Genomic DNA, 14,290 nt, shown 5'->3' with positions numbered 1-14,290 from the left:
CCAGTGTTTGTAGCTAAACTGGAAGCCTTTTGAAGATAAACATCATGACTTAAGACCTTTACATAGCCCTACAGAGTAGCCATAATGGTGAAATGACTGTAGTCGGTGGCTTTCATATGGATAAAATAATTTTATATAAGAAAAGCACCTAGGTAGGAATATTTTCTATGTTATATACGGAATAATTGAAAATGATTACATTCTAATATATATACCCCATCAGACAATTAAACTCTAATAGATTCTGAATGAAGTGTTTTTTTTTCTCTTGGACTTCAAATGTGGATGGTGCATGATCATGCAGATTCTAAGAGTACTATTTTTTAAAGAATAGGTTTTCAGTATTGGAAATCTATTGGTTAACAGGCAAAGAAAGTATTGCCCCAATATGAAATCTTTGCCACGCAGCACGTATTAGATCTAACGTAAACATATTAAATACGGACTTCAAGTTCAGAAATGGCCCCAAGAACTTCCACGTCAAGAGCTTGTTTGAGCTCAGTTTTTTCCAAAGCAGTTTGACTCTCACATTGTGGAGCTGAGCATATCTGCTTCATTTTTTCTCTTCTATCTGCAGCTTTTTTCTTCACTGTGTTATTTGAAATATTGTTATTAAGATTTGTCTATCTTGATTTGAAGATTTGGGACATAGGAGGACAACCCCGCTTCCGGAGCATGTGGGAACGGTACTGCAGAGGAGTCAATGCTATTGTGTAAGCTGCCTCCCTTCCACCCTGAACCCCTGGTCCCCCATCCCCCCTTATAGTCAGTTTAGGTTTCAAGGGAATAAGTCATTTTTCATACTTTTAAAGGCTTAATTTTAATTTCTGGCAGTAAAATCTTTTTTAGGTATTTTCTTAGTATAATTTCCCATTAACATCAGACTTTAAAAAGTAATCATCAAATGAGACTTTTTTTTTTCTCTATGTTGCTAAGAGCTAATGGATATACATACATGTTTTACTGTCATGTCTTAGCCCCCTAAAGAACAGTCTGTTTCTCTGCTTATTTTATTGATGTGTAGTTGCTTAACAGTATTAGTTTCAGGTGTACAGCATAGCGATTCAGTATTTTTGCAAGTTATATTCCATTATGGGTTATTGAAAGATAATAGGTATAATTTCCTGTGCTATATAATATATCCTTGAAGCTTATCTAATTCTGTATATAGTAGTTTGTATCTTTAGGACAGTCTTAAGTATTTTGGGGTGATAGCCTTTTAAAATCTAGGACTTAATTTTGATCAACAGTTTCAGTAGTATAAATTAAGAAAATTAAAAATCTGTTCATTGTGATCATTAAAGAATATGGTGGAGGCATTTTGAGATCACTTTTTTTTTTAAGTTACATGATAGATGCTGCAGATCGTGAAAAGATTGAAGCCTCTCGAAATGAACTACATAATCTTCTAGATAAACCACAGTTACAAGGAATTCCAGTAAGTATGGTTAATTTCACATTATATGATTATAATATTTGTAGTTATATTATTAAAAGTTTAATTATGCATTTTTGTTAATTATGTTTGAAATCAGTAGAGTATCTTATTTGTTTTAAAGTCTGGAAAGCTTATATTTACTGAGTATCCATCATATGCTGGGCAGTGTGCTATTTAGTCATTTCTTAACAAGCTGTTCAGTGAACTGTATGTAGTAGAAGCAGTGGTTAGTCCTGGGGAAGTAGTAGTGAACAGAAGTAGATAGAAACATGCTTCCTGCCATCATGGAGCTTATGGTTTAATAGGAAACTAGGTAGATGATATGAAAATGGCTTGAATAATGCAGCTCTGATAAGTGCTATGAAGGAGAGATTCAAGGGGCTTATGGAGTTGTAAGTTACAGGGCAGATTTGATACAGTTTGAGAGAAGAAGGAAAGATTCCCCAAGAAGTGCTACTTGAGCTGAGGTGTGAGGGATGTGTAGGCATGTGAGGGATGTGACAGTTGGAGGAAAAGAGAGTGTCAGGCAGAGGCTCTTAGGCAGGAGGAAGTGGGGTTTGCGAGGAGGCTGGTGTCTCTAGAGCGCTGAGCAGAGTGGGCGGGAAGAGCATTGTGAGCCTGTGACAGCAGGGTACTTCAGGAGGCTGTGCTGGGTGGGACTGGGTGTTTGAAATGCTCAGACTTACCTAAATCGTTCTTACTTCAGTTTAAAAAATGGATTGCACAGGGACTATTCCCACATGGTGCTATGGTAAAGAACTCACCTGCCAGTGCAGAAGACGTAGGAGACACGCGGGTTCGATCCCTGGGTTGAGAAGATCCCCTGGAGAAGGGCATGGCTACCCTTTCCAGTGTTCGTGCCTGGAGAATCCCTTGGACAGAGGAGCTTGGCGGGCTACAGTCCATGGAGTGGCAAAGAGTCAGACACAACTGAAGCAGCTTAGCATAAGGAGGACAGTTTTAGGAAGCTATTGAAACAGTTTTCAAGTTCAAGACAGTTTTGAACTTGTCTTGGCAAAATAGAGTACCATGGATTGGGGTGGTCATAGACAAGGTTGTGAGAAGGAAATAAATGTGGAGGCTGTTTAGGAAGACAGTCCACCAGACTTAGCAGGGAAGATAAACAGGATAATTCCTAGTTCCTGGCTAATATGGTTAGATGGGAGGTGGTGCCATTTGTTGAGTGAAAAAATGCTGGAAAAGGCCTAGGCTTTACCCTCATGACAAGGTCATGAGTGTCAGATCTCTGAAGTGTGTTATCTCAGTTAATCTTCACAGTGTACTGAGGTTGATGGTGTGATCCCTCCTGGTAACAGTTGTTACTTGCTCAGGATCACATGGCGACTAGTGTATTGCACAGCCAGGTTTGAATCTGTTTATTTCTGACTTCAAGGCCTGTCCTTTTCCTTCTGTATTAACTAGTTCTGCATGTTGTTGTTCAGTTGCCTAGCCATGTCCGACTCTTTGTGACCCCATGAACTGCAGCATGCCAGGCCTCTCTGTCCCTCACCATCTCCTGAAGTTTGCTCAAATTCATGTTCTTTGCATTGGTGATGCCATCCAGCCATCTCATCCTCTGACACCCTCTTTTCCCTCTGCCCTCAATCTTTCCCAGCATCAGGGACTTTTCCAGTGAGTCAGCTGTTCGCATCAGATGACCAAGATATTGCACACCATAAGTAAAAAAAAATCTTGTTCCCCATGAGAGTTCTTAGTAGCAAACAGTAGAAAGCTGTTTAAGTAGAGAGGAATTCATTGAAACAATATTGGGTAGTTTACAGAGTCTTGAGAAGGCTTCCCATAACCGTGTTGAGAAAACACACTGGAACAAGGGAAGGCTGAGCAGCTGCTAGGACCACATCCAGATTGACATCATACAGTAAGTCTGGTGACCCCACGCAGTTGGTGAACACCAGACACAATCACTCCAGTTGGAAGAGCATTTAGTTGATGCCCCTTCTGTAGCAGAATGGGTTCAATATTCCTGCTTTCTTGTAAAACTGGCTCTGCATTCAGAGTTTTGGTTGATCGTAGATTATATGTCCATTCTCTAGCAGAAAAGAAGGCTGGAAAAGAAAGTATCTATAGAAGCAATAGCTTTATTGGGAGGCAGAGTCATAAGGTGGAAGATTTCTTTGTTTTTTTTTTTTGAAAGACTTTCTTAAATGTAGGAAGAGGACTAAGATGCCAGGCAATCCCAAAACTGAGAACTGATCACAAATGACCGGGGTGTATTTTTTTTTCAACTCACATAGATCCAGGTTGAGAACCTGAGGTGACTTAGTAAGACTAGTGAAAGTTAGTCACTCAGTCGTGTCTGACTCTGTGACCCCATGGACTGTAGTCGTGAGGCTCCTCTGTCCACAGGATTCTGTAGGCCAGAATACTGGAGTGGGTTGCCATTCCCTTCTCCAGTGGATCTTCCCAACACAGGGATCAAAACCTGGTACTTGCATTGCAGATGGATTCTTTACCTTCTGAGCCACCAGAGTTTGGAAAGGGGTAAGAATGGGAGAAGGGAGGACAGGCTGCCCAAGGGTGCTGAGATTTGGCTTTTGGCTCTCTGACCCCTACGATTTCAGCATTCTTTCAAGAGCTCTTGGTGCTCCTTGCACTCTGTGCATCTTTTCTTGGCTCTTTCTTCTTTGTGAGAAAAAGAGTCTAGGGCCTGTGAGTAGAATCAGTCACAGTATCTGGAGTTGAGGGTGGGGGTGGGACTTGTATTAAGTGAAAGAACATAGGTTTGACACGTGTTTGACGAGGCGACAAGGTAGCCATGGTGTGCACTCTCCTAGGCTTGGTCAAAGATACAAGTTCTTGGAGAACATTGACTCAGAGTAAGGATGTTATCAAATACATTATGTGTACTCACAGTTTTTGCTTTTTGTAAGGCAGAAAGGAGATACCTGGGAAAGACAGATGGTTTTGGAATGCCCCTCTCCACTTTCCTCTTTTTGCAAAGCACATCTAGTAATCACATGACACATTTGTTCTCAGAGTTGATGGCTACTGTATTTATCCTGGTTCCCAAACTTACCTATTGTCTTAATATTTATACATGATATTTTATAGGATGGATATAGAATTTTAAAGTCTTATTTACATGTTTACTGTTAGATTAATGCCTAACAGGTAATAGTGGTTGAAAATCATGCCTCTACCCTTGGCAGTTAAGATCATATTCACATTTTGGTGAAGATTTGTTAAGAAATAACAGAATGCATACCATAGACTTAGAATATCTTAAATAGAAGTTGGTAGCCACGTATTGAATTAGACATCTGCGTGGCATTAATAGAAGTTAGAGTAAATGCTTATTTGAATTACGAAGTGAATGAGATAGGCCAGTGGTCATGTAAATATGCTTTTAATACTGTGGCATGCAGTAACCTCCTAATTTTACTGTGGACACATGTGAATATGCTTCTGTGACATTTTCTTACATAAAATTTACTCAGTGACTTTTCTTTTTAAAGGTGCTAGTACTTGGAAACAAGAGAGATCTTCCTAATGCCTTGGATGAGAAACAGCTCATTGAAAAAATGTATGTCTTAAGAATGAATGATGGTTTTTTTTTGTTTTTTTGTTTTTTAATTGGTTCTATTTTGCCCACAAAATCTACTATTTTTTTGTTTTGTTTAGCTTTGCTCCATTATTTAGTAATGATCATAGCCCTGTTTTGGGGTAGATAAACTTGACTTACTAGAGAAGTAAACCCGTAAAATTTTATTAGTAATAACATAATTTCTTCAGTATAATAATTTAAAAGAACAAGTAATATTGAGCATAGAGAGACAAGATGACAATTGTTTTTAAAAGCCCAGACTTACTTTCCTAATTCTGCTTCTTACAGGAATCTGTCTGCTATTCAGGATAGAGAAATTTGCTGCTATTCAATTTCTTGCAAAGAAAAGGATAATATAGGTAAGAAATGACGGATATTTGTGGAGAAGTTGATATCAGTAGAAGGGATGTCTCTTTCTTTTTACTGTTTATTACCTTTATTTCTGTTTACTTGATTTCTCCTATAAAGTACTATTGCTTTTGCCTCAGGAAAAAGAGTAGACATTATACCTTTTAGCAACAAATACAGTATCCTAACTCTCCTCTGTGCTATTTAAAAAGTAAATGCAATAAAGACATGAGATTAATTATGTGCTATCAGCTTATTGCATTTTTGCAGAGCTAGTGTCTTAACTGTGCTTCATAACAGAATGACGTTCTTGAAATAAGACTTAACAGAAGTTGGTTTATAGACACTGTAAGGATTTTACGTTTATCAAACCAGTATATTACTGCAGTATGTTAGCACTCGCAACTATAAGCCAAAAATAACCCTTTACCTACTTAATATTCTGTATTCATTTCCTAGGACTGCAAAGTACTACAAACCGGGTGGCTTAGAAACAGCAGAAATTCGTTCTCTAAGGTTGAGGAGGGTAGAAGTTTGGTATCAGTGTCAGCAGGGCTGTGCTCTCTATGATGGCTCTAGGGGAGGATCTTTCCCTGCCTTTTCCTGCCGTGGGGCTGCCAGCAGTCTTTGACCCTCCTTGATTGTAGCTTTGTATCTCCACCCTCTTCCTCTGGCTTCAACATGGCTTTCTCCTCTGTGTGTATGTCTGAGGGTCTGTTTTCTCTTCTTACAAGGACGGATGTTACTGCACTAGGGGCCAACCCTAATCCAGAATTACCTCATCCTGTGTCTGCAAAGACCGAATTTCCAAATAAATTCTGAGGTTCTGGGTGGATGTGAATTTTTAGTGGTCACCATTCAATCCAGTACAGTATCCGTAAAGAATAAATATGTCTGACTCAACTTCAGTCTCTTAATTTGGTGAGGTATTATTTAATTAAAGTGTATTGGCATGGAGAAGATCAGAAAGTTAAAAAAAGAAAAGAAAGAGAAGTGTTTGACAAGATGAAAGGCTTTTCTGTATTAGCTGCTCAAGTGAAAAGACCCGTAACAGTGCAATAAAAAATACTCCCTAGTAAAAGATAACTTTGTCACAAAAGCTTCTCAAGCCATCTTGTCTGGCATGACAGACTCCACTGAAGTCTGAAAGGAGAGTTTGATGCCTGTGCCTTGAAGCAGATGGGTAGGAACCTAGGGATTTTCATGGCTCCTCACTTCTCCCAGTTGGTGGTCACTGGTGAAAAGTTTTCTCTCAGTGGGTCACTATAGAAAAAGAGGCTCTCCATCAGGGCTGCATTGTGACTAGAAATAGCGTGGGCTTTGGAGTAAGGCAGCCTCAGCGTGGAACACCTGGTCCTAAGTTCCTTTCTCATTGGCCTTGGACAGAGCACTTAAACTCCCAGATTTCTGCATTGTACTCATCTGTAAAATGGGGATGGTGGCAGCAACTTCGAAACTCTCTTGCAGGAGTGAGTAAAAAAATGAATTGCAGTGTTTAACTTGTGGGGGACATCACAGGAGTATATTCGTTTTCTCTTGCTGCTGTCAGTCAGAAGCCTGTCACTGACCTTACTGAGCTAAAGTCTAGGACTAAAGTTACAGGCGAGCTCCTTCTGGAGACTGTAGAGGGAAGAATCCATTTCTTGGCCCTTTTCCTCTTCTAGAGAGTGCCTGCTGTCTTGGCTCATGGCTCCATCCCCATCTTCAAATTCTCTCTCGCTCACCATTCTTCCATAATCATTTCATCAATTAAAAAAGTATATCAGAATAAAATGTAATAAATCAATAATGCCAAAACTGTGTGTTTAAAAGGTTTTTTGACACTTTTTCTTTAGCCTTTATTCAATATGTATTGTTTCTCCCTGTACTTAACTTTTTTTCCCAGTCATTTCCAGTCTGTATCTCAGCTCCTGCCCTATTCCCCTCAGACCTGCTCTAATTCGCTTATAGTAATGATGGTTTTTGTCACTGATTCTGGGCTTCCTTTAAAGACCACCCAGAGCAGTCTGAGCCCACTACATTGCTGATGGACACAACCTCTCCTCTGTTAATTACATAGAATAAGTGACTTGTTATTTTGGGATCATCTAGCTCATTTGAGAACAGACTGTTCCAGCAATTAGGGTTACTTCAAGTTTATTTAAAATGTTTTTCCTATATTGAGGGGAACTCTTGTTAAGTTTTAAGCTGTGCCCCCAAGAGAGCATTTACTTACACAGCAGAGGTTTTCACGGAGGGATTATTTTTCTCCCAGAGACATTTGGCATTTTTTCCCCCTGGAAACTCTTTCAGTTGTCTTAGGAGGAGAATGATGCTGGCATCTAGTGGGTGGAGACCATAGTGGCCTTAAACATTCTCTCACCTCCAGAGCTGAGAAATGTTCGGCCTAAAATGTCAGTAGTGGCAAGATTGAGAAACCCCGTTCTATACTAACCAGGATTTTTAGTATGTTGTGCTATTCTGTAAATCCATTACTCCCTTAAAACCCTTATTTTCTGCTGTGACAAACTAGTCAGATACTTTGCTCATTTATGAAGGAAATGCAGGAGAACTGATGAGACCTTCTTAATGCTTTTTAAGCCTAATCTTCACAGTTTACTTCAGAGCTCCATGGTCACCAGGTTTGTGATCGTAGAACTCCTGGTTCACTTCATGTTATTATCAAGCTCAAGGAAACTGATCCACTGTTAACTAGATTCAAAATTAGTTTGTAAAGCCTGTTTATTTGGAACGAGAAGTGCAACAGCCAAGTCAGGCTTCTTGAGTGAAAAATCTCAGAATACTCTCCTTAATTTCAGCTTTTGTAATATATTTTAGTACCAAATTTATGAATTTTCTAAATTGCTCCCTAAAGTATTCATTGCACATGGGTTGGGTTGTGTGTTATACTTGCAGCTTTCTAATGGGGAGCATGAGGTCCCTTAGTTTCATTAGTAATATGTGCTCAACCTATGCATCAAGTGAAGTCGCTCGCTTGACTCTTTTTGACCCCGTGGACTGTAACCTACTAGGCTCCTCCCTCCATGGGATTATCCAGGCAAGAAGAATACTGGAGTGGGTTGCCATTTCCTTCTCCAGGGGATCTTCCAGACCCAGGGATCGAACCCGGGTTTCCCGAATTGCGGGCAGACTCTTTAACCTCTGAGCCATCAGGGAAGCCCTACGCATAGGGTAGATTATTTCAGGGAAGATGGTCTTTTTGAAGATGGTTGATACTTGTGGCCTTATCATAGAGGTAACTACTCCTTCATCTGAATATCTTACTTTTTGCCTTTTAGTCTGGTCTTAAGGATTCATCTGTCTTTAGAGTGTGACTTAAGTCCAGTGTCCATAGGTTGGTTGGTTGGTTTTTACCATGTGTTTCTTAAATACTTAAACCTTGTCATTTCACTTTCACATTTCCCTTTGCCTCCTTTCAGTTCTAGTGATTGTGGCTTTGCTTATATCACACACTGCTGTCCTCCTTTTGAAGTGCAAATGACCTGCTTCAACATTGTTTCCCCAACTCTGAACAGGTTGTGTCTGTTCATATCTCAGCTCTAGGCTCTTCTTTGTATACAGTGTTTGGCTTACAGTTTCTGTAATGAATGTTAGCTGGAAAATTGGGAGATTGAATATTTTCCAGGCTTGGAGAAGAGAGTGCTGCTTCTAGTAGATGCTTGGGTATCCTTTATGCGGGTAACACATTTTAAAGAACTCAAGGGATAGTAATTCAGTGTTTTGATTTAGCTGCCTTCTGTCAAAAGTGCTTTTCCTGCCTATTCTCAGCCACTGTAGCTTCAGTTGCCACCTCCACAGTGGTATCTCCATTTCTTCCTCAGATCTGTACAGCTGAAACTACCTGCTGAACGTCTTCATGTGTTAACCTTCTGTACCTCAAACCTCATGTGCTCACTGCCAAATTCTTTGTCTTATTCTTTCCCAAATCTGTTCTTCCTTTAGCCACTGGGTTAGTCAGCAGCTGCATGATAAACACACTTATTCAGGCAAAAAGATTATTTCTCACCCACTGCATTTGGTCAGTCCTGTTAGTTCTGTATTTTAAATATGCTTCCCATTTTATTCCTCTGTTCTTACAACACCCGATGTGCTTCAGGCCTTTGTCCCTTTGCTGTTCGTGTTGTGAATGATCAGTCTCTATACCGGCAGCCCTCCCAGGTGCCCTCCTCCGTTGCCATTGTTGAACTTGCTACAGTGAACTTACAGTTTACAATAAACAGTATAGCTTTCCTGCTTAAAATTCTCCAATGACTTCCTATTGACTTGAGAATAAAATCCCAACTTCCGAGCCTCTTAGAATGGCGCATAAGGGTATCTGGCTCTCTCTAGGCCTGTGGTGCTCAACTGAAGACAGCTGTGCTCCACAGGGGCTGTTTGGAGATCCCTGGAGACATGACTTGTTTTCACAGCTGAGGGTGGGGGTGGTAATAATGGCATCCTATGGTCGGGGTTATAGATGTTGCAAAATATTCTACTATACACAGGAAAGACTCTCCCCTCCACCTTCCTAGCAAAGAATATTCAGCCCCCAACGTCAGGGTGAGCTTGAGAACCTCTGCTCTAGCCTTAGCAGTGAGCGGCATCCCTTCCCCACCTCTGCGCTTCAACCACCTATCACTTGTCATCCATCCAGAGCTCAACATTTTGTTTATTCTTTTGCGCTTTCTTATGCCTGGAATTCTGTGAGGGCCATCCTCCAAACCCAAATGATACTTGGAAAGTAGAGAGGGGTTCTCCCATCTCTTTGGATTCCTGGAACTTCACATACAATACCTGATCTTACAGGCAATCATTAAACTTTTGAATGAATAAAGAAAGGCACATGCTGTTCTGTACACAATTTAACTTTTAAACTGGAGACTGTTCAGTTCTTTGTGTTTCCAGATTAACCTCTCAAAGGTCAGGTAATGAAGAAGAGTAGTACAGATACAGATATCTATGTATTATAGTAGTAGAGAGGCAGAAAAGAAGAGGGCGGGCCTGACATGCTTTGAAATAGCCGCATTTTAAATATTATCTCTGATATCTCGTTTCTTCACTTTGATGTCTTAACATCTTCACTTTTTTTCCCTCCATCTTTAGATATCACACTTCAGTGGCTTATTCAACATTCAAAATCTAGAAGAAGCTGAAGCATCTCCTGAAGTCTTCCAGTCCTTCCTGGCTCTAATCCTAGAATTATTGTCCGTTCCTCTGAAGTACTTCCCAGAATACGGTCCTTCCTAAACCCAAGAAATTGCCTTTTTCAGAGTTTATTTCTCATGTGCACTGCTGAAGATGTGTATCCCTAATCCATCATAAAGAATCAGCTAGAGTTGTCATGATAAAGTCAACACACACAAAAAGACTTCCTATACATACTTGTCGTTAACAGTGTGTAGAGCTTTTTTTTTTTAAACAAAACAAAACACACTTTTGACCATCTTAAATCAAGAAAAATTGCATACTTCTGTTCTGGTCTTTCTGGGCCAGGTTTTTCTATTGGTTTTCGGTAAATGTCTATCTATGATATTTCATTATAGAGTCCAGTAGCTTAATACTGATACTGACTTGATACAGCATGACGTTTCTAGTGCCACACACAGTATTTAGCAAACCTTTAGCCTGACTCCTGTGGGATAGAAACATGATGTTTATATATCTCACAAATGCATGTGAAATGTATAATTACACCTTAGGAATTTAAAAAAATGGTCTGCAAAGAGTGAGCAGAGGCACCAGATGAATGTTGTTATTGGTTCTTTACACTGGGAAGATCTTAGGCAATGAATTTTAAACACATTCTGCTCTGTGAGAATTCTTCATCTCCAGAAGGCAGTTGGGGGTACGGGAGGAACTGAGGCATGCTGTTTTGTATCTGTCCAGATCATTACTTCTATATTTTTTCTCCTTTTTTTTTTTCCTGGTTCAACACACTTTTTTAAGGGGTTGGGAATTGAAGATTTTCTCAAAAGCTTTCATGAATTTAGAGCATTCCAGCCAATATAATAAAACGTGTTAAGAATGTCAGACTGTTCACACACCTGTTTGTTCTTTCTCTGTCCAGTTATTAAACCAGTGTTGCTGCATGACACTCTAATTCTTGACTTTTTATATCCAGTCGTAAAGTTGACTTTCAGCACAATAGATACTTAGAGACAAATAAAAAGTCTTATTTTTCTCTCTTACCAATACAAGCTTTGGCACTGTTTTGTCTGGTGCCATTGGACATCCTGATTATTGTGACAACTCTAGACCTGCCTGCTTTCTCTGATGTAATCATGCCCAGTGTCCGCAGGTTGTCGAATAATCACACAGAGAGTGGAGGAACCAATGCTGTCTATTGTTTGCTTCTATGCTACGGAGATGTGTACAGACTTCCATGAACATGTTTTGTAGCTTAGTTATCTTCATACACATAAAGGGACATATGAAAACTGGATCACTTGTAAATCGTTACTTACATAGCCCACTGTAGTAGCTAAAAGTCTGTGGTACACCTGCTTATGTGTTGCCTCACACTGTGTGTGATTTTGTTTCCTTTGTTAAGCAGCACTCATGTAGACAGTGCATTTCCAAACGTGTTGAGCACTCAAAAGTGCAGTCAACCGTAAGTTCTTTTAATGATACCAGTTTTAATTTATAGACTGCCATGGCCTTAAAAATATTCTGTACAAAATACTGCACCGTGTTGCACAGACACTACTTGCTTTCCTCCACTCACATTTTTATGAGTAGAACCTCAGCTTTTAAAATTCTGTTCTTACTCTGATGCATGTTGCATACTTCCCTGATGGGATGGATGGTTCTGTAAACAAAGGGATATGTAAACTTGCTACTATGTATCAACACCATTAATGGTCACTGTGAACCATTACAAAGAATGTGGCAACTTGCTTGTGCCTGAAAGGAGGAACCAGAACTAGAATGTGTGACTTTGCGGGGACCGCATAGGTTCGTTTAATTGACCTACAGCTAAACCGTAATGTGTTTGTGTGTCTCTTCATTGCTTCCAGCGTTTCAAGACATCCAGACACTACTACCAACATTTTCCTGTGCACTAACTTCTGCATGTGAAACTTAACAGTTACTGAACTTTGTAAATACGTGAATTTTTTTAATTTAGGTGGATGCATTTTTTTTGTCTGTTTACTGCTCTTCTCAGCTTTATTCAATAAACTTGCATTTTGAGGGTTGTATTGACAGTTTGAACTTAAAATATGCATCATGATGGAAGGTGCTGACACATTGGAAAGGGGTTGGAAAGATACCATGAACACAGTCTGTAGAACATGTGCTAGAAAGAAATCAACTCAGCTGTCAAAGAAGTGGGTCTGTGGGCCAGTTGAAATAAGCACTTAAATATTCACAGGACTGACATTGCGACTTGTGGGGTGGAGGCAATGATATTGCTTGTAATGGGCTTCCCTGATGGCTCAGAGGTACAGAATCCACTTCCAATGCGGAGACTTAGGTTTGATCCCTAAGTCGAGAAGATCTTGTGAACTGTCATAATACACCAAATTTAGGACTTTTTGAAAATAAGTGGCAAGAGCTAGTTAAGCATTTTGTAATCCAGTTTTTAAAATCATAACAAAACTATTAATAAACTGAAATTGCAAGACATGTCTCCTTACTGACTTCAGTTCCAGAATGAAAAGATTTAAAAGTATCAAACGTGGTTTTCCCAGAGGGGCACACTTCTAAAGTAAAACATTTGATCTGTTTTGTTTCGTATGTTATCTTTCACACTGTGAAAGTGAACATTTATTCCATCAAAGCTATTGGGGAAATGATCTTATGTATTTTTTCAGAGAAGTTCAACTTGGCTTTTCTTCCATATCCACACTGTCACTCTGTACAACCATACAGTGTTGGTCAGTGACATGTGTGTTTTTACATTTCTAGGATAGAAGTAACTGGGCATCAGGTTTAAGTTTTTTATTGAATTGGTGGAACCATACAGTCAAGCTACCAATTTGGTCCTCAGCAGCTTCCTACTAAAGTAGTATTTTGAAGGAGGCGTGTTTTAGGAGCAGGGTGGGGAGAGGATATAAGTTTAGCTTACTTTACCCTCAGTTCTAAGTCTATGTTTACTTTCAAAAGTTGAGACTTCTAAAATTAGTCCCTTTGATTCTGTCAAGTAAATTGCATGAATTGGACTGCGTCTGCTTTTGGTGTTTATTGTTTTTGACTAAGGAACTAATTGCCTTGTGTACTCTTTTCCTGTAGGATCCAGTTACACTGAAATGTTGATTTGATATTATAATTCAACCTTTCCAGGGACTGGAGGATTGAGAACTGGAGTGTTAATTTTACTGTAGCTGGAACCCTATCTGTAACATCCGGTTGGCTGAATGTGTGTGCATGTGTGCTAAGTCGCTTCAGTTGTGTCCGACTCTGCTATCCTATGGATTGTAGCCCACCAGGCTCCTCTGTCCATGGGATTCTGCACGCAAGAATACTGCAGTGGGTTGTCTTGCCCTCCTCCAGGGGGTCTTCCAGATCCAGAAGATCCACATCTGTTAGGTCTACCTGCATTGGCAGGTGGGTTCTTTACCACCAGGGCTCCCAGGGAAGCACAGTTGGCCAAATGCTTTTCTCTAGAAATGTGTCGTTGCGGGAACCACTATGTTCAGAATGTGAAATATTTTAATTTTGTTCCAAACTTTAAAGGTGGTACAGTCAGCAACATATACATCAGTGAAGATACTTGAAGACAGTTAAAGCAAACACTAGGCTTGCCTGATTTCCCTTCAGTTTGCAGTTCTACAAATAATGCAACCTGTGGCAGGTGCATCCTGTTGATTAGTAAATATTTTCCACACAATTTCTGTTTAAAATTCAGCTATTAATAAAAATAGGTACTTTTGTAATGGCTGCTTCTTGAATGTCATTAGGGAAACTAGTCATTGATGTCCCAGACAGACTCAATGGAAAGTTCCTTAATCTGAACAACA

The 14,290-nt window shown here is 39.8% G+C and overlaps 1 protein-coding gene across 1 annotated transcript in view; it reads left to right on the top strand.

Moving 5' to 3' along the window:
• ARL8B (ARF like GTPase 8B) overlaps positions 1-12,956 on the top strand; it is a 48,691-nt gene extending 35,735 nt beyond the window's left edge. The window contains exons 3-7 of the mRNA XM_019984788.2: positions 640-713; positions 1,345-1,438; positions 4,915-4,982; positions 5,292-5,362; positions 10,434-12,956. Of these exons, the coding sequence (XP_019840347.2) occupies positions 640-713; positions 1,345-1,438; positions 4,915-4,982; positions 5,292-5,362; positions 10,434-10,483 (357 nt within the window). The 3' untranslated portion in view covers positions 10,484-12,956. The remainder of the gene's footprint in view (positions 1-639; positions 714-1,344; positions 1,439-4,914; positions 4,983-5,291; positions 5,363-10,433) is intronic.
• The last annotated feature ends 1,334 nt before the right edge of the window (positions 12,957-14,290 follow it).

This window comes from Bos indicus, chromosome 22 (assembly GCF_029378745.1).
Source record: "Bos indicus isolate NIAB-ARS_2022 breed Sahiwal x Tharparkar chromosome 22, NIAB-ARS_B.indTharparkar_mat_pri_1.0, whole genome shotgun sequence".
Taxonomy (NCBI): Eukaryota; Metazoa; Chordata; class Mammalia; order Artiodactyla; family Bovidae; genus Bos; species Bos indicus.
This window is presented reverse-complemented; position numbering and strand designations above follow the sequence as displayed.